Below are 20,815 nucleotides of genomic sequence, written 5' to 3'. Positions count from 1 at the left end.
TCAGTATCCCGTACCTGCCTTCTCTCCATACCCTCTGATCCCCTTAGCCACAAGGGCCACATCTAACTCCCTCTTAAATATAGCCAATGAACTGGCCTCGACTACCCTCTGTGGCAGGGAGTTCCAGAGATTCACCACTCTCTGTGTGAAAAAAGTTCTTCTCATCTCGGTTTTAAAGGATTTCCCCCTTATCCTTAAGCTGTGACCCCTTGTCCTGGACTTCCCCAACATCGGGAGCAATCTTCCTGCAATCTTTCTCCCTCCCCCTTCCCAGTTCTCCTACAAGTCCTACTGTCTCTGCCCACTTTTATCTCCCCCCCCCACCCGCCCAGAAGAAGGGTTTCGACCCGAAACGTCACCTATGCCTTCCCTCCATAGATGCTGCCTCACCCGCTGAGTTTCTCCTGCATTTTTGTCTACCTTCGATTTTTCCAGCATCTGCAGTTCTTTCTTAAACAGAGATAATATGTAATCAGGGACAGTCAGACTGGTCGGAGAACTGGGAAGAGTTTCGACCTGAAACGTCACCCATTCCTTCTCTCCAGAGATGCTGCCTGTCCCGCTGAGTTACTCCAGCTTTTTGTGTCCACCTTCAGCTTAGCTTTACGGTGGGAGAGGCAAGTTTTGCATCTTTTGGAACAGAGGGGAAAAGTTGAAGAGAGACTTAAGTGAATGGTTTAAAGTTATGATTAAGCCAGTGGATTTGGACAAAGAGAATAACAGGTAGGAAGGGAAATAACATATAAAATGTGGACAATCCTCACAGAAAATATTAATGTTAGAAGCTGTACGTACGTACTTTCAGACACATCTAACTGCCCGCTTGCTTCCCCTTGGGAATCTGGGCTCTGAAATAAAATAAAACAAAGAAAACCTTTTTCAGTTTTTGATACAATGCCTCACCTGTGTCGATCCACTAAGATAGACTAGGTTTGTATTCACTGGAATTTCGTTGCCTGCGAAGGGCGCTCAGCATCGCCAAGGACTGCTCTCACCCCAACCATGGACTGTTTACCCTCCTACCATCCGGGAGGCGCTACAGGTCTCTCCGTTGCCAGACCAGCAGGTCCAGGAACAGCTTCTTCCCTGCGGCTGTCACACTACTCAACACTGTACCTCGGTGACTGCCAATCACCCCCCCCCCCCGAACACTCCTCCCACACGAAAAAACACTATGACTGTATGCCTGTAAATAGATTTATTTATTGAAATCATATTCTATGTCGCTCTTCCAGGGAGATGCTAACTGCATTTCGCTGTCTCTGTACTGTACACTGACAATGACAATTAAAGTTGAATCTGAATCTGAAAAGGGATATTATAGAAACATATAAAATTCTTACGGGATTGGACTGGCTAGTTAGTGAAGGGAGGAATATGCTTCGAGTTAGCTGACTCACAAACCCTACCCATGGATTTCTACATCTTGCATGAAGTGGGCCTCACCCTAGGTTCACAATGTGAGTAAAACAATAATGCATATCTTCCTGATCATGCCAGATCATATGGATAATTCTGCAGACACGTTTACATTTGAATAATAGTAACATTTACCAGTGGCAAACAAACACATTTTTTCTTATTATTTAGTAAAATTATTTCCCTACCTCACTTTCAGAGTCTGTACCAGTCTTTGGATCTGAAGCTGATGAAGGAAAAAAATGTTTATTTAGTTTTAGTTTTTAGTTTTAGAGATACAGCACGGAAACAGGCCCTTCGGCCTGCACGACCAGCGATCCCCGCACATTAACACCAACCTACACCCACTAGGGACAATTTTTACCTACCAAGCCAATTAACCTACAAAACCAGTACGTCTTTGGAGTGTGGAAGGAAACCGAAGATCTCGGGGAAAACCCACGCAGGTCACGGGGAGAACATACAAACTCCGTACAGACAGCACCTGTAGTCGGGATCGAACCCGGGTCTCCAGCGCTGCATTTGTTGTAAGGCAGCAACTCTACCACTGCGCCACCGTGACCTCCCGGTAAATTTGAAGATAATTTAATCAGAAATGAAGGGTTTACCACATCAACATTAGATTTGTTAAATGGAGACACAAAGGAATTGCAGAAGCTGGTGTGAAGATAGGTCCCGACCCAAATCGTCACCTACTGTATCCATTTCCTCTGGAGATGCCGCCTGACCTAACCCAGCTACTCCAGCACAGGGTGTGTTATTGTGAGTTGTCACAGAACAGTATAACTACGGGACAGGGTGGGTGTTATTGAGAGAGGGACAGTGTGAGTGTTATTGTTGGGGAAGTGTGTAGATGGTGGACCAGACAGTGTGGGTGTGATTGTGAGAGGGGATTATACACTAGAGATGAGGGAACAGAGTGATTCAAGATTCAAGATTCAAGAGCGTTTATCGTCATGTGTCGCTGATAGGACAATAACATTCTTGCTTTGCTTCAGCACAACAGAACATAGTAGGCATGAATACAGAACAGAACAGATCAGTGTGTCCATATACCATTATATAAATATATACCCACATGAATAAATAAACTGATAAAGTGCTAATAAACAGATAATGGGCTATTAATGTTCAGAGTTTTGTCCGAGCCGAGTTTAATAGCCTGATGGCTGTGGGGAAGTAGCTATTCCTGAACCTGGTCGTTGCAGTCTTTAGGCTCCTGTACCTTCTACCTAGACTGGGTGTTATTGTGAGTTGTCACAGGACAGTTTAACTCAGGGACAGAGTGAGTGTGATTGACAGGGAGTGTAGAGATGAAGGGACAGAGTGTGTGTGATTGTGAGAGGGATTATACACTAGAGATGGAGGGATATTCTGGGTGAGACTGGGAGTTTGCCTGTCAAAGCAAAGCCACTGTTCGGCCTGAATGTCTGTTTTTATTTCAATTATTAGGCCTATTTTCGATATGGTAATTTTAATTTTTAAAGCCATATATATTTATTCTGTTTTTATTAACTGCACTGACTGGGAACTGATTGAGAAACAATGTTTTCGTTTCATCTGTGTGTGTAAGTACTCATTGACAAAATGACATTAAAGTAAATACTGAATACCGTGTTGCCACAGGACAGTTTAACTCAGGGACAGGGTGGGTGTGATTGTCAGGGGAGTGTAGAGATGGAGGGACAGAGTGTGTGTGATTGTGAGAGGGATTATACACTAGAGGTGGAGGGATAGACTTTGTGTGACTGTGAGTTGCCACAGGACACTTTAACTCAGGGACAGAGTGTGTGTGATTGTGAGAGGGATTATACACTAGAGGTGGAGGGATAGACTTTGTGTGACTGTGAGTTGCCACAGGACACTTTAACTCAGGGACAGAGTGGGTGCTATTGTCAGGGGAGTGCAGAGATGGAGGGATAGGTTGGGTGTTATTGTCAGGGGAGTGTAGAGATGGAGGGATATTCTGGGTGAGATTGTGAGTTGCTACAGGACAGTTTAACTCAGGGACAGAGTGGGAGTTATTGTCAGGGGAGTGTAGAAGTGGAGGGATGGAGTGTGTGTGATTGTGAGAGGGATTATACACTAGAGATGGAGGGATATTCTGGGTGTGAGTGTGAGTTGCCACAGGATACTATAACTAAGGGACAGAGTGTGTGTGATTGTGAGAGGGATTATACACTAAAGGTGTAGGGATAGACTGTGAGTTGCCACAAGACACTTTAACTCAGGGACAGACCCCTCCCTCTGTCCCTTTAAATGAAGTCCCGCCCCTCCACTGCGCTGATTGGCTCCGCCCACACACAGACCCCTCCCCCTGACATCCCATTGGCCAGGCCCTGTGTCAGTCACGTGACGTCACCGCGGCGGGGCCCCGCTCCGGCGACGTTTGACGTCCATTCTCGGGCCGGGCGGGGCGGCGCCGTTTGGCGGCAACAACGGGGAGCGGAGCGGACGGCGGTCGCCCCTCCCCCCCCGCCCCCCCCCCCCTCACGCTTCACCTTCCGGCCTCGACATTGAGCCGATGTTCTGTCGCCAGCGCTCCCCGCCCCCGCCTCCGGTCCAGCCCGGTCCCTCCGCTCCGGCCCCGCAAATATTGTCCGGCCGAGCAACGGGGGACGTGAAGAAAGGTTCCGCCTTGAGCTCGGCTGTTGTGGAGCCCAACCGTGTTTCACCGGCAACTCGTCTGTGGTCAAATCAAGATTCAAATCAAGATCCAATTCTAGATTTAATCCAAGATTCAATTCAAGATTGTATTCAAGACTCAAATTCAAGACAATTCTAGATCCAATTCAAGATACAATTCAAGATCCAATTCAAGATTCTATTCCAGATCCAATTCAATATTCTATTCAAGATCCAATTCAAGATCCAATTCAAGATCCAATTCAAGATTCAAACCAAGATTCAATTCAAGATCCAATTCAAGATCCAATTCTAGATCCAATTCAAGGTTCTATTCAAGATCCAATTCAAGATTCTATTCAAGATCCAATTCAAGATTCTATTCAAGATCCAATTCAAGATCCAATTCAGGATCCAATTCAAGATCCAATTCAAGATTCAAACCAAGATTCAATTCAAGATCCAATTCAAGATCCAATTCTAGATCCAATTCAAGGTTCTATTCAAGATCCAATTCAAGATTCTATTCAAGATCCAATTCAAGATCCAATTCACGATCCAATTCAAGATTCTATTCAAATTCAAGACAATTCTAGATCCAATTCTAGATTCAATTCAAGATCCAATTCAAGATTCTATTCAAGATTCAAACCAAGATTCAATTCAAGATCCAATTCAAGATTCTATTCAAGATTTAATTCAAGATTCTATTCAAGACTCAAATTCAAGACAGTTCTAGACTCAATTCGAGATCCAATTCTAGATCCAATTCAAGATTCTATTCAAATTCAAGACAATTCTGATCCAATTCTGGATCCGATTCAAGATCCAATTCTCTATGCAATTCAAAATCCAATTCAAGACTCAAGATAGGTAAATTCAAGATCCAAATCTAGATCCAATTCAAGATACAATTCTAGATTCCAGTTCTAGATCCAATTCTGGACCCAATTTTAGACTCAACACAAGGGCTAAACATACCAAGGCAGAAGAAGAGTTAGATCGCAAATGCAGGAGTAACTCAGCGGACAGGCAGCATCTCTGGAGAGAAGGAATGGGTGACATTTCGGGTCAAGCGCCTTCTTCAGGCTAGGACCCAACCGGAATTGTCACCCATTCCTTCTCTCCAGGGACACTGCCTGCCCTGCTGAGTTACTCAAGCATTTTGTGTCTATCTCCGGAAGTTCCTTCCTACACAGAAGTGCTGATCTCCGAGCTAATGCTGGGCATCATTTGAACATCATATGAGGGTTGGAGAGACGAAGATGGTTGATTTTAGTTTATTGTCACATGTACCGAGGTACAGTGAAAAGCCTTTGTTGTGTGCTAACCAGTCAACGGAAAGATCTGTGAGAAGGGGGGCTGAGTAGGAAGGAACTGCAGCTGCTACTTTAAACCGAAGATAGACGCAAAAAGCTGGAGTGGGAAGGAACTGCAGCTGTGTTCAAAAGGGAACTGCAGATGCTGGAATATCGAAGGTACACAAAATTGCTGGAGGAACTCAGCGGGTGCAGCAGCATCTATGGAGCGAAGGAAATAGGCGACGTTTCGGGCCGAAACCCTTCTTCAGACTGATAGGGGGTGGGGAAAGAAAGAAGGACAAAGGGAGGAGGAGGAGGAGCCCGAGGGCGGGCGGATGGGAGGAGACAGCTAGAGGGTGAAGGAAGGGGAGGGGGGGAGGGGACAGCACGGGCTAGCCAAATTGGGAGAATTCAATGTTGATGCCAAGGGGACGCAAGGACCCCAGACGGAATATGAGGTGCTGTTCCTCCAATTTCCGCTGTTGCTCACTCTGGCAATGGAGGAGACCCAGGACAGAGAGGTCGGATTGGGAATGGGAGGGGGAGTTGAAGTGCTGAGCCACCGGGAGGTCAGGTAGGTTATTACGGACTGAGCGGAGGTGTTCGGCGAAACGGTCGCCCAACCTACGCTTGGTCTCACCGATGTAAATCAGCTGACATCTAGAGCAGCGGATGCAGTAGATGAGGTTGGAGGAGATACAGGTGAACCTTTGTCGCACCTGGAACGACTGCTTGGGACCTTGAATGGAGTCGAGGGGGGAGGTGAAGGGACAGGTGTTGCATTTCTTGCGGTTGCAACGGAAAGTGCCCGGGGAGGGGGTGGTGCGGGAGGGAAGTGAAGAATTGACGAGGGAGTTGCGGAGGGAGCGGTCTTTGCGGAAGGCAGACATGGGGGGAGATGGGAAGATGTGGCGAGTGGTGGGGTCACGTTGGAGGTGGCGGAAATGGCGGAGGATTATGTGTTGTATTTGCCGGCTGGTGGGGTGAAAGGTGAGGACCAGAGGGACTCTGCCCTTGTTGCGTGTGCGGGGATGGGGAGAGAGAGCAGTGTACGGGGTATGGATGAGACCCTGGTGTGAGCCTCATCTATGGTGGCGGAGGGGAATCCCCGTTCCCTGAAGAACGAGGACATTTCCGATGCCCTAGTATGAAATGTCTCATCCTGGGAACAGATGCGGCGTAGGCGGAGGAATTGGGAGTAGGGGATGGAGTCTTTACAGGGGGCAGGGTGGGAAGACGTGTAGTCCAGATAGCCATGTGAGTCAGTGGGTTTATAATGTATGTCGGTCAGGAGTCTGTCCCCTGCGATGGAGATGGTGAGGTCAAGGAATGGTAGGGAAGTGTCTGAAATCGTCCAGGTGTATTGGAGTGCCGGATGGAAGTTGGTGGTGAAGTGGATGAAGTCAGTCAGTTGTGTGTGGGTGCAGGAGGTGGCACCAAAGCAGTCGTCAATGTAGCGGAGGTAGAGGTCGGGGATAGGGCCCTGGTACGCATTGAACAAGGATTGTTCAACGTACCCGACAAAGAGGCAGGCGTAGCTGGGGCCCATGCGTGTGCCCATAGCTACGCCTTGGGTTTGGAGGAAATGGGAGGAGTCAAATGTAAAGTTATTGAGGGTGAGGACCAACTCCGCTAAGCGGAGGAGAGTGTCAGTGGCTGGGTATAGGTTGCTCCTCTGGTCGAGGAAGAACCGGAGGGCTCTGAGGCCATCCTGGTGGGGGATGGAGGTGTAGAGTGACCGGACATCCATGGTGAAGATGAGGGGGTGAGGGCCCAGAGAGTGGAATGCGTGGAGGCGGCGGAGAGTGTCTGAGGTGTCTAGAACATAGGTGGGGAGGGATTTGACCAAGGGGGATAGGATGGAGTCAAGGTATGTGGAGATGAGTTCGGTGGGGCACGAACAAGCAGAGACAATGGGTCTGCCGGGAGAGCTGCAGCTGCTGGTTTAAACTGAAGATAGACACAGAAAACTTAGCGGGACAGGCAGCATATCTGTAGAGAAGGAATGGGTGATGTTTCGGGTCGAGACCTTTCCTGAGAAGGGGAACAGTTTCTGGTCAACAATCTTTTTTTTGCAGAACTGGGAAGAAACTTCTTAGACTTCCCCCCCCAGAGGTTAGCTAATTTATTTTCTCTTCTACCCAGTTCTGACAAAGGATCTTTAACCTGAAACCTGAGCTCTGATCTTCCTCCCACAGATGCCGCCTGACCTGCCAAGTATTTCCAGCATTTGCAGATTTTCATAGGTAAATGGTAGGTTGTCCTCAATTGCAAGGGGGATTCGAAAATCAAAAGTCTTACGGTAAATTTATCAAGAAGATATCTACTTGCCTTGAGGCCTGTTTCTGGGAGATTCAATGGACTGTTTCCTCGTTTGAGACATCTGTCCTGTGGGAAGATAAGGAGCAAGATTGTCCACCTTCTCTTTCTTTGAATCCGCTGTTATATTTCAATATTAAATATTTTAATATTTTAGTTTAGTTTAGAGAAACAGCACAGAAACACGTCGACCAGCGATCCCCGCACACTAACACTATCCTGCACACATAAGGGACAATTTACAATTTTAACAAAGCCAATTAACCTACAAACCTGCACGTCTTTGGAGTGTGGGAGGAAACCGGAGCACCCGGATAAAGCCCACGCGGGTCACAGGGCGAACGTACAAACTCCGTACGGACAGCAAGCGTGGTCAGGATCGAACCCGGGTCTCTGGCGCTGTGAGGCAGCAACTACACCTCTCCACCACCGTGCCACCATTTTAAATTGTGGATTTATGTACCGATTGGGTGAAGTATTTTATATCAATTTCATTTAGTTTGGATCCCATGGAATAAAACTTCCCCTACCCTCTGATCGGCAGACTGTGGTCATCAAAATAGGTTCCTACCTTGAATACAGTTCGATACGCTGCATTGAGTGTGGATGGGAGGCACTTTTCAATTTGTCAATGATGTACCGGATCAGGATGAGGAGAATAATGAGAACAATCACCAAAGTGGAGATCATGGCTGCTGCAACGAACAAAACGAACATAGTAAACCCTAAATTTATGAAAATTGATGACATTATTTTGAGAATAGTTCCTGGCCTTACCCTTGTGGGACAGTTGGCAGGTGCTATAGACCTGCACGGGAAGGTAGACGCTCCCGGCCCCACGAGTCTCGGGCAGATGGGGCTCGTCAGCCTGGGAAGGCAGTCCATCTAGGAGAGGGAAAACTCTGATTTAAAACCTCCACTGCCTTGTGGCCATATCCAGTCAATATGGAAAAGCCTCCAGTAGTAAACCTCAAGAAAATCCGGAGTCGGAGCCCGTAAGGCAGTTCGTCGTTGTCTACAACCTCGCTCTGGCAGCTCCTGCGACGGCGCTGGTGCCAAACTGTAACGGCCCTGCTGTTCCTTTGGATCGATCAGCGATGTGGAGAGCGGGGACGTGCTTCATGGGCAACAGCCTGTCCTCCATATGACATCGCCCAAGCTTGCATTCGACCAGGATGCATCACACCCATGGTCAGTCATGACCAAGGAGGGCCCACTACTACTACTACTACTACTACTTCCTCTTGTTATGTTTGTTTTTGGGGCATGTAATCATCGCTGGCAAGACTTGAGTTTATCATCCTTACCTAAACAACCTCGGAAGGTGTTGGTGACCAGCCGTCATGAACCGCTCCCTTTCTTCGGGTGAAGGAGGTCCTGCAGAGCTGTTGGTGGCAAAATGAACAGTATTTAAACAAATGACAATGAAGGAAAAGTAAAGGAAGATATAAATGCTGGAGTTTCACCTGCTGAGTTTCTCCAGCATTTTTGTCTACCTTCGATTTTTCCAGCATCTGTAGTTCTTTCTTAAACATGAAGGACAAGTAAGATGTTTCCAAGTCATGGACTTGAAGGGAAGCCTACAGAGGGTATTGGAGTCATCGAGCCTTGGGCCCAACTTTCCCATGCTGAGTAACATGTCCCATTTACACTAGTCGTTTGGGACGACAGATGGCACAATGGGCTAAGTGTTCGGCTGGCAACCGGAAGGTAGCCGGTTCGAATCCCGCTTGGAGTGCATACTGTCGTTGTGTCCTTGGGCAAGACACTTCACCCACCTTTGCCTGTGTGTGAATGTGTGTGAGTGATTGGTGGTGGTCGGAGGGGCCGTAGGCGCAGATTGGCAGCCACGCTTCCGTCAGTCTGCCCCAGGGCAGTTGTGGCTACAGAAGTAGCTTACCACCACCGAGTGTGACTGAGGGGTGAATGAATAATGCGATGTAAAGCGCCTTGAGTATTAGAAAGGCGCTATATAAATCCCATCCATTATTATTATTATTATTAGTCCCACCTGCCTGCGTTTGACCCATATCCCTCTAAATCTGTCCTAATTCATTATTGCCACAGAAGGCTGTGGAGGCCACGTCAATGCACATGTTTAAGGAAGAGATTGAGAGATTCGAGCCAGCACCGCCATTCAATGTGATCATGGCTGATCATCCACAATCAATACCCCGTTCCTGCCTTCTCCCCATATCCCCTGACTCCGCTATCTTTAAGAGCCCTATCTAGCTCTCTCTTGAAAGCGTCCAGAGTACCGGCCTCCACTGCCCTCTGAGGCAGAGAATTCCACGGACCCGCGACTCTCTGTGTGAAAAAGTGTTTCCTCGTCTCCGTTCTAAATGGCTTACCCCTTATTCTTTCCTTGTATCACTTGCCAAATCGAGAAGAAGAATATGAAATTAGAAGTGGGGTCTCATCTAAATAGTAGGCAAGCATCTGGTACGAGAAGGTTCTCGATTGGAAACCATGGCAACATAACCCTGAATCATCGAGTGAAATCACAATGACACATCTTCTTCTGGTCAGCCTCTCAGCGTAGGGTGGTTTTCAGTTGTAAACACACTGATGTAGCACAGTGTGGGAGTGGATATTATTTTCCAGACTACAATAGCAGGCAAAGCTCACATGGAATGTGAGAATTAAAACATATTGTGAGGATTTACTTATGATTTTTCATGTGGAACACGGAGGCTAATGTGTTAGAGTCACAAAGTCACACAACACGGTATCGAAGTATAGAAGTGTGAAAACGGAGACAGTTTCTTCCCAGCTGTTATCCAGCACCTGAACCATCCTACCACAACCAGAGAGCAGTGCTGAACTATTATCTACATCTTTGGTGACCCTCGGGTCTATCCTTGATTGGACTTTGCTGGCTTTACCTTGCACTAAATGTGCAAACTAAATCCATGTGAGCCACTAAACTCACAGAGAGTGGTGAGTCTGTGGAATTCTCACAGAGAGTGGTGAGTCCGTGGAATTCTCACAGAGAATGGTGAGTCTGTGGAATTCTCTGCCTCAGAGGGCGGTGGAGGCAGATTCTCTGGATGCTTTCAAGAGAGGGCTAGGTAGGGCTCTTAATGATAGCGGAGTCAGGGGATATGGGGAGAAGGCAGGAACGGGGTACTGATTAGGGATGATCAGCCATGATCACATTGTATGGCGGTGCTGGCTCGAAGGGCCGAATGGCCTCTACTCCTGCACCTATTGTCTATTGTTATTTCCTTATCATGTATCTATGCACTGTAAATAGGTCACTGTAATCATGTATTCTCTTTCTGCTGACTGGTTAGCACGCAACAAAAAATCTTTTCACTGTACTGTACCTCGGTACATGCGACAATAAATTAAACTAAACTAAACAGGCCTTTCAGCTCATCTTGTCCAAGCTGACCAAGATATTCCACCTACACCAGGCCCATGTCACTTTAAACCTTTTCTATCCACGTTGACAAAGAACTGCAGATGCTGGTTTACAAAATAACAAGACACAATGTGTTGGAGGAACTCAGCGGGTCAGGCAGTATCTCCAGACAACATGGATAAACGATAGGGTCCCAACTTGAAAGATTACGTATACATTTTTTTCAGAGATGCTGCCTGACCTGAAAAGAGTGAATGTGGGGAGGATGTTTCCACTAGTGGGGAGAGTCTAGGAACAGAGGTCATAGCCTCAGAATTAAAGAAAGTTCGTTTGGGAAGGAGATGATGAGGAATTTCTTTAGTCAGAGGGTGGTGAATCTGTGGAATTTTTAAGGCAGAGATAGATAGGTTCTTGATTAGTATGGACGTCGGGGTAATGGGGAGGAAGCAGGAGATGGGATTAGATAGATCAGCCATGATTGAATGGCGGAGTAGACTTGATGGGCTGAATGGCCTATTTCTGCTCCTATCACTTATGATCCGCTGAATTTCTCCAGCACTTTGAGTGCTAAAGTGCTGATAAGCGAATGGGGGCTGTGGGATTTGATAACACCTTGCAATTTTCCATTCTCATTCTTGTTTACATATATCTACCTGGGCTTTCCTTTCCTTGTCTTGATAACCTCCCCCAAACCACAATTCTCTCAGATCCCTTTGGTCCTCCATTTTTGCTTCTGTGTAATCTCAAACTACCTGCTCCCCGAAATCTGGACTTCCCACTCCGAATCTCCTCACACCATTCGTCCCACACTAAGATAGACACAAAACGCTGGAGTAACTCAGCGGGTCAGACAGCAACTCTGGAGAAAAGGAATAGGTGACGATTCCAGACTCGACCAGAAACGTCACCTATCCATGTTCTCCACAGATGCTGCCTGACCCGCTGAGTTACTCCAGCACTCTGTGAAACGTCACCTATCCATGTTCTCCACAGATGCTGCCTGTCCCGCTGAGTTACTCCAGCACTCTGTGAAACGTCACCTATCCATGTTCTCCACAGATGCTGCCTGTCCCGCTGAGTTACTCCAGCACTCTGTGAAACGTCACCTATCCATGTTCTCCACAGATGCTGCCTGACTCGCTGAGTTACTCCAGCACTCTGTGAAACGTCACCTATCCGTGTTCACCACAGATGCTGCCTGACCCGCTGAGTTATGGTGCAGCAGCATCTATGGAGCTAAGGAAATAGGCAACGTTTCGGGCCGAAATCCTTCTGGAAATAGGCAACGTTTCGGGCCGAAACCCTTAAGGGTTTCGGCCCAAAACGTTGCCTATTTCCTTAGCGCCATAGATGCTGCCTGACCCGCTGAGTTACTCCAGCACTCTGTGAAACGTCACCTATCCATGTTCTCCACAGATGCTGCCTGACCCGCTGAGTTACTCCAGCTTTTTGTGTCTATCTTCGGTTTAAACCAGCATCTGCAGTTCCTTCCTGCACTTTTCTCTTTGCCTTTACACTAAGCTTTTTGTCAGCTGGTCTGATATATTATTCAAGATTCAAGATACATTTAATTGTCACATGTGCCAGATGGCACAGTGAAATGAAATTCCCATACAGCCATACAATAAAAATAAAGAACACAACACACTATAGAATTTAACATAAAACATCCCCACACAGCAGAATCAAAGTTTCCCACTGTGTGGGAAGGCACCAAAGTCAGTCTCTTCCTCCACTGTTCCTCGTGGTCAGGGCCAAAGACCCTATAGCGGAGCTGCTATAAGATCTTTGGTCAGGGCCTCCCCAAGCCCTCCGCAGTTGCAGCTACGGGCGGCCCGATGTCCAGGACCGCTCGCCGGGGTGTTGTAAGTCCGACGTCGGGGCTGCGGGACGTCCTCAGCGGCGTGGACACCAGAGTCGGCCCCGTCCTATCGGAGTCGGCCCCGTCCTACCGGAGTCGGCGGCTTCCAAAGTCTGTAGGCCGCGCCGGGTGGAGACCTGCTGCTGTAGACCCTCTGCAAGGCGCCCCAGGACTCCACGATGTTGGAGCAGCGGCCCAACGCTCCGGAGCTCCAAACGGCGACCCAGGTAGGCATCGCCCGCTCCGCGGTGGCTCCAGCGCTGTGCCGCCGCTGTAGCAGCCCCGGTCCGGTTCCCGGTCCCCCGGCAGGAAAGGCCGCTCCGATCCAGCTGGTAGGCCGCGAGGTGGGGGGCGAGGACGCGACTCGGAGAAATAGTCGCGTCCCCGCCAGGAAGAGACTGGGAAACGGTTTCCCCCTTACCCTGCCCCCCTCCCCCACATAGAAAAGTTAAAGTTTCCCCCCAAAACAGACATTGGACTAACTGAAAATTTAAAAAATATATAGAAATGACAGAGGCTGCTGCCAGTGGCTTTATTAGTTGGCATTGATGTCAGATTAATTTCAATAACAATTTAAAAATACATTTTGGGGTTGTTTTACTGTTTTAAGGGTGGGGTTCTTTACAATGCATTCTTTTGGAGGAGTGAAACTGCAGCCCTTCCCGACAATGCATTAAATGGAGGAAAATATTTGTCTTGTCATCTTGCCTTGGACACATGCCAATTATCTTGAAACCCGCAGGGAAGAACTACAGATGCTGTTTAACACCGAGGATAGACACAAAATGCTGGAGTAACTCAGTGGGTCAGGCAGCATCTCCGGAGAGAAGGAATGGACGATGTTTCGGCTTGTGACCCTTCTTCAGTCTGAAATGAAACGTCACCCACTCCTCCTCTCCAGATATGCTGCCTGCCCCACTGAGCTACTCGTGTTCAAGAAGGAACTGCAGATGCTGGAAGATCGAAGGTACACAAAATTGCTGGAGAAACTCAGCGGGTGCAGCAGCATCTATGGAGCGAAGGAAATAGGCGACGTTTCGGGCCTAAACGTCGCCTATTTCCTTCGCTCCATAGATGCTGCTGCACCCGCTGAGTTTCTCCAGCAATTTTGTGTACCACTGAGCTACTCCATGTTTTTGTGTCTGTCTTCATATCTAACTTCAGACTTCTAAAAACATAATGAACAGGAGAGGAGATGTAATCGTTTGTAGTTTTAGTTTAGTTTAGAGAAACGTTAAATCTCCTTCCCATTCCGACACAGACCTATTTGTCCTAGGTCTCCTCCATTGTCAGAGTGCGGCTAATCACAAATTGGAGGAACAGCATCTCGTATTTCGCTTGGGCAGCTTACAGCCCAGTGGAATGAATATTGATTTCTCTCTCCTCAGCTAGCCCGTCTTTCTTACACTCTTTATCCCTCCTCCATCCAAGTATCACTAGCTTCTCGTTTTCACTCAACAAACAGCTAACAATGCCCTGTTTCTTTTATCATCGTTACTTTTTTGCATATCTTTTATTAATTTATCATTTTGCATTTCTTTTGTTCTTTATCTCTCCACATCATTGTCTATATCAAAGATCCTACAGCGAGCAAGATAGATCACTCGACTAAAAAGACGTAGTACGGTCATGGGCAGATCCATGGGTCATTTTCGGCCCCATTACCGTAACCGGCTTCCGTCTCCGCACCAAAGATCCCGTAGCGGAGCAAAGATACTAGCGCGGAGACGGAAGCCGGTTACGGAAACATCCTCGTAAAAATAAAAGTTATTTGGGAAAAATCTTCTCCTCATTTTCAGAATTATAATTTATTAACACAAACTATTCCCCCGCAACGCTGATTACACTGCGAGTCGGGTCGGGTCCGGTTACTGAAATGGATGAAATAAAGGCCCACGTTCCGCTCCGTTGCATACTACATCTCAGCCCATTGCATTTAGAAGGAGTGGTCTATCTTGCTCCGCTATAGGATCTTAGGTCTATAACTCTCGTTTCCCTTATCCCTAACCAGTCTGAAGAATGGTCTCGACCCAAAACGTCACCCATTCCTTCTCTCCAGAGATGCTGCCTGTCCTGCTGAGTTACTCCAGCTTTTTGAGTCTATCTTGAAACCTCTCCTGTTTGGGTGACTCCCAGTGGGAGCTGTTTCTAGCTACTGCCTCACAGCGCCAGAGACCTGGGTTCAATCCTGACCACGGGTGCTGTCTGTACAGAGTTTGTACGTTCTCCCCGTGGCCTGCATGGGGTTTTCTGCTAGATCTTCAGTTTCCTCCCACACTCCAAAGACGTGCAGGTTTGTAGGTTAATTGGCTTGGAAGAGATGTAAATTGTCCGTAGTGTGTGTAGGATAGTGTAAGTGTGCAGGGATCGCTGGTCAGTGCGGACTCGGTGGGCCGGAGGGCCCGTTGCCACGCTGTATCTCTAAACTAAACAAGAATAAAGTGAGTACAGAGAGAATGTGTCCATTTGTGGTGATGGATGGAACCAGAGGCAAACAATGTAAGGTGGTCAGCACACAATCCATTGGGAGTTGGGAAGAAACTCCTTTATCCAGAGTTGGGAGAATGTGCAACTCAGATCCACCAGGAATGGCAGAGACAAACTGTGCAGATGTATTTTGGTAGAGGCCGGGATAGGAGGTAAGGTTCAAAAGACTGGATAGATGCGGCTTGTACTCTCTAGAATTTAGAAGATTGAGGGGGGATCTTATAGAAACTTACAAAATTCTTAAGATGTTGGACAGGCTAGATGCAGGAAGATTGTTCCCGATGTTTGGGAAGTCGAGAACAAGTGGTCACAGTTTAAGGATAAGGGGGAAATCTTATAGGACCGAGATGAGAAAAACATTTTTCACACAGAGAGTGGTGAATCTGTGGAATTCTCTGCCACAGAAGGTAGTTGAGGCCAGTTCATTGGCTATATTTAAGAGGGAGTTAGATGTGGCCCTTGTGGCTAAAGGTATCAGGGGGTATGGAGAGAAGGCAGGTACAGGATACTGAGTTGGATGATCAGCCATGATCATATTGAATGGCGGTGTAGGCTCGAAGGGCCGAATGGCCTTCTCCTGCACCTATTGTCTATGTTTCTATGTAATTCAGTTTTAGTTTATTGTCATGTGTACCGGGATACAATGAGGTGCTTTTGTTGCGCGCTATCCAGTCAGCGGAAAGACAATACATGATTACAATCGAGCCATGACATGTACAGACACATAATAAGGGAGGGTTGGAAGGAGAGTTGTGTTGATAGATGAGCCTAAACTTTTGAACTTGGAGTGTATATTGTATAATGATATTGTAACTATGAGAACAAATAGTTGGACTGAAGGCACACCCACACTGCGGTATCTTCAAGACGAGTCACAGATGCTTTTAACTGGGAAGGGGAAGCGATGGAGAGAGAAAGCAAGGGCTATCTGAAGTTAGAGAAGTCAATGTTCATACCGCTGGGGTGTAAACTGCCCAAGAGAAATATGAGATGCTGTTCCTCCAATTTGCGCTGGGCCTCACTCTGACAATGGAGGAGGCCCAGGTCAGAAAGGTCAGATTGGGAATAGACAACAGACAATAGGTGCAGGAGTAGGCCATTCGGCCCTTTGAGCCAGCACTGCCATTCAATGTGATCATGGCTGATCATCCCCAATCAGTACCCCGTTCCTGCCTTCTCCCCCATATCCCCCGACTCTGCCATTTTTAAGAGCCCTATCTAGCTCTCTCTTGAAAGCATCCAGAGAACATGCCTCCGCCGCCCTCTGAGGCAGAGAATTCCACAGACTCACCACTCTCTGTGAGAAAAAGTGTTTCCTCGTCTCCGTTCTAAATGGCTTACCCCTTATTAGAATCATAGAAAGTAGGTGCGAGAGTAGACCACCAGGTCCGTCGAGCCCGCACCGCCATTCACTCATGGCTGAACACTAAACAGACACACTTACCCACAAACAGTAGACACAAGACACAGAACACAAGACACTACCCTCCCCTTTATACCGCTATCACCCCTCTCCACCCCAAGAACCGCGTGATCTCCTGGGGGAGGCAAAAAACCGGATAAAAACCCAGGTCCAATTCGGGAAAAAAATCCGGGAAATTCCTCTCCGACCCCAATCCAGGCGATCGACACTTGTCCAGGAGATCACTCAGGTCTTACTATACTAACCACACCTAGGTCCATATCCCTGCCCTCTCCCCGTAGCCCCTTATCCCCTTGGCAGCTAAAAAACCATCTATTTTTGACTTAAATATATTTAACGTTTCTGCTTCCACTGCTCCCTGGGGCAGTGAATTCCACAAACTAACCACCCTCTGGGTGAAGAAGTTCTTCCTCATCTCAGTTTTAAAAGAGCCCCCCCTCACTCTGCAACTATGTCCCCTAGTTCTAGCCTCCCCGATCATTGGGAACATCCTCGGTGCATCCACCCGATCAAGGCCCCTCACGATCTTATACGTCTCAATGAGATCGCCTCTCATTCTTCTAAACTCCAAAGAGTAGAGTCCCAGCTTACTTAACCTTTCCTCATATGTCAATCCCCTCATTGCAGGAATTAATCTTGTAAACCTTCGCTGCACTGCCTCCAGGGCTAGTACATCCTTTCTTAAGTATGGACCCCAGAACTGTACACAGTATTCCAAATGTGGTCTCACTAATACCGTGTACAGCTGCAGCAAGACCTCCGTGTTTTTATACTCAATCCCCCTAGCAATAAAGGCCAAAACTCCATTGGCCTTCCTGACTGCTTGCTGCACCTGCATACTGACTTTTAGTGATTCATGTACTAATACCCCTAGATCCCTTTGCGTTGCATTACAACGCAGCTCCTCCTCATTTAGAAAATAACTTGCCCTATCATTTTTTTCCCCAAAGTGAATGACTTCACATTTATTAGTATTAAATTTCATCTGCCAAGTTGTTGCCCACTCACCTAGCTTATCTATATCCTTTTGCAGACTCTTCCTATCCTCCTCATCCCCTACTTTCCCTCCCATTTTCGTATCGTCCGCAAATTTTGATATATTACACTTGGTTCCCTCCTCCAAATCATTTATATAAATTGTGAACAACTGGGGTCCCAGCACCGACCCTTGCGGAACCCCGCTAGTTACCGGTTGCCATCCCGAGTATGAACCATTTATCCCCACTCTCTGCTTCCTATTTGTTAGCCAATCCTCTACCCATGCTAATATATTACCCCCAATCCCACAATTTTTTATTTTTAGCAATAGTTTATTCTTAAACTGTGGCCCCTGGTTCTGGACTCCCCCAACATCGGGAACATGTTTCCTGCCTCTAGCGTGTCCAAACCCTTAACAACCTTATATATTTCAATGGGAGGGGGAGCTGAAGTTTTGGGCCACCGGGAGATCGGTTATGTTGGGTTTCTCGTGTCAACCATGTTTATGCTGCCTGACCCGCTGATTGTTTCTTATACTCTACATTTTTATTTCAGTCTACGATTTTGGGGTATAGCAGGCAGGTGCAACAGGCAAGAGCCAAGCCTACGAGGAAGCAAATGTTCACATTGCAGGGCTAGTTGTCCACCAGTTCTAGATTGGACCCCAAATCAATAGGACAAAAGAAAAAAAACAAATAAGCAAATAAGAAACTTCATAGAAACATAGAAAACAGGTGCAGGAGGAGGCCATTCGGCCCTTTGAACCAGCACCACCATTCACTGTGATCACGGCTGATCGTTCCCAATCAATAACCCATGCCTGACTTCTCCCCATATCCCTTGATTCCACCAGCCCCTAGAGCTCTATCTAACTCTCTCTTAAATCCATCCAGTGACTTGGCCTCCACTGCCCTCTGTGGCAGGGAATTCCATAAATTCACAACTCTCTGGGTGAAAAAGTTTTTTCTCACCTCAGTCTTAAATGACCTCCCCTTTATTCTAACACTGTGGCCCCTGGTTCTGGACTCGCCCAACATTGAGAATATTTTTCCTGCATCTAGCTTGCCCAGTCCTTTTATAATTTAAAATGTTTCTATAAGATACCCCCTCATCCTTCTAAAACTCCAGTGAATACAAGCCTAGTCTTTTCAATCTTTCCTCATATGACAGTCCCGCCATCCCAGGGATCAATCTCGTGAACCTACGCAGCACTGCCTCAATCACAAGGATGTCCTTCCTCAAACGCTCAAACTCGCCTGATGAGTTAATTCCCAGGGCCAGAGACTCTCGCTGAAAATTGAGGGACAGGGGTTCTCAACAGAATAAATGGGCAGACGTGACATCCACCTGCAAGAGGGAGAGAAAGCAGATGGGGAGAAGTGAACGGAATTGGCAAAAATCCAGAGAAGGATGACTGGACAAGTTTTACTTCACATTGTTGTTTGTGATCAGGAATGTGCCCCCTCCAGTCAGGGTGGAGGCACAGTACTTAATTAGAATGTTTAAGATAGTTTTGTATTTATGTATTGCTCTGAAGATAAGTAAATATATTTTCACAAAGAGGGTTATGAAACATTTGGACAAGGTGTTGTACCATGAGCAAATATCTGGAAAGTTGTCAAAAAGGAGGGAGGAAAGAAACAAGTAAGCATGTAAGTTTATTGGCCAAGTATTCACATACAAGGAATTTGCCTTGGTGCTCCGCCCGCAAGTAACAACATGACATACAGTGACAGTTACGAGATTACGAGTAAACAAGAGATTTTTATGAAGGAGACGCCCAAGTTCAGGGTCGCAGTGGTGGGCTGAGGAAAACAGAGTTGCTTGTCGGGGGCAGAACGGGAGAAGCACAGAGATCTTGGTGAGATGTGGGGCTGAAGGGCGTACACTTGTTCATGACTGCTCTCTGCATCGGCACTGACTCTCCCCAAGTGAACAAGGGAGGAGGATTGGCTGAACTTTGTTGCCATCCACCAACAGTGAAGAAAGCTGTGGTGGATGTGTGTGTTAAATTTCATTGTGTATTGTGTGTTCTTTTTAAGTGTATCGCTGCTGGCGAATTCATATCACTGCACCTTCGGGTGCATGTGACGAATAAAGTTGACTTTGACTTTGACTCTATTTCAAGTTTATTTTCCACTCTCAAGTTCAATTTTCCATCGTGCAAAAGATACATCTTCTAGATGCGCTGGGACACATCCTCGGTGATGTGACCTGGGGGTCATCGGGTGTTTCGGGTCTCACAACATCAGACACCCTCGCCCAGGCCACCCAGCCGGGGTTGATCAGGGCCCAGCAGCAACCGCCCACGGAACAGCCATCTTAGTAACCACTCTGCAGGGGTTGGGAGACTCTAGTGCAGTGGTTCCCAACCTTTTTTAGCTCATGGACACCTTGGGATCCTTTAATTTTTCTGTGGCCCCCCCTGACATTATTAGCGGGAAAAAAAGTACTTCAATATTAAAATACATTCCATTAAAATATCAATTGCACATATATTCTCTTTTATTCTATTCCACAAACATCAAAAATATTTCAACTACATAGATTGAAATTTATTAGAACTGAAATTTAGGAGGCAACAGGGTGGTAGCTCTGTGGCCCCCTTCATTGAACATGTGGCCCCCTAAATCCCAAAATCTTTCTGTGGCCCCCCTGAAATTTGCCATGGATATGGCCCTGGTTGGGAATCACTGCTCTAGTGCGTGGAGGGACTGGGCTCTGTGGGGCGAGTCCTGGCCAGGCTCCTCCTGCGTCTCACCAGGTTCAAGGCCTGTGTGTGCGCTGCATTTCTTTCTCCTTCTCCGAGCATTTCATTCTCGCCTGATGGATTTTTAGGCCACGGTGGTTCATTAGGTCTTTCCGTAGGTTTATTGGGTGACTTTCTCATGAAAGACACAGACTGGGGTGCTAACCCAGCCTGTCCCAGGTGCCGTCTTTCAATTATTCAACTGATGTTGAATTTCTCAACTACAGTCAATTAAACATTGATTTTAGTTTAGTTTAGAGATACAACATGGAAACAGGCCCTTCGG

The 20,815-nt window shown here is 47.1% G+C and overlaps 1 protein-coding gene and 1 long non-coding RNA gene across 5 annotated transcripts in view; both read right to left on the bottom strand.

Moving 5' to 3' along the window:
* sirt2 (sirtuin 2) overlaps positions 1 to 4,049 on the bottom strand; it is a 28,292-nt gene extending 24,243 nt beyond the window's left edge. The window contains exons 1-3 of one of the 4 annotated variants that reach the window (XM_033014280.1): positions 3,921 to 4,049; positions 1,608 to 1,639; positions 800 to 848 (exon numbers count right to left, since the gene is read on the bottom strand). In XM_033014280.1, the coding sequence (XP_032870171.1) occupies positions 800 to 848; positions 1,608 to 1,639; positions 3,921 to 3,936 (97 nt within the window). In that variant the 5' untranslated portion in view covers positions 3,937 to 4,049. Of the gene's footprint in view, positions 1 to 795; positions 849 to 1,607; positions 1,646 to 3,920 lie in introns of all 4 variants that reach the window. The other 3 variants (XM_033014281.1, XM_033014283.1, XM_033014282.1) reach the window with 3 other exon arrangements.
* Positions 4,050 to 7,583: 3,534 nt separating this feature from the next.
* Positions 7,584 to 8,497, bottom strand: LOC116967828. The gene is made up of 3 exons (XR_004410332.1): positions 8,442 to 8,497; positions 8,236 to 8,359; positions 7,584 to 7,784 (listed from the first exon to the last, which is right to left on the bottom strand). It is a non-coding gene; the product is annotated as an uncharacterized LOC116967828 (long non-coding RNA).
* Positions 8,498 to 20,815: the final 12,318 nt, after the last annotated feature.

This window comes from Amblyraja radiata, chromosome 41, assembly GCF_010909765.2.
Source record: "Amblyraja radiata isolate CabotCenter1 chromosome 41, sAmbRad1.1.pri, whole genome shotgun sequence".
In the NCBI taxonomy this organism is placed as follows: domain Eukaryota; kingdom Metazoa; phylum Chordata; class Chondrichthyes; order Rajiformes; family Rajidae; genus Amblyraja; species Amblyraja radiata.
This window is presented reverse-complemented; position numbering and strand designations above follow the sequence as displayed.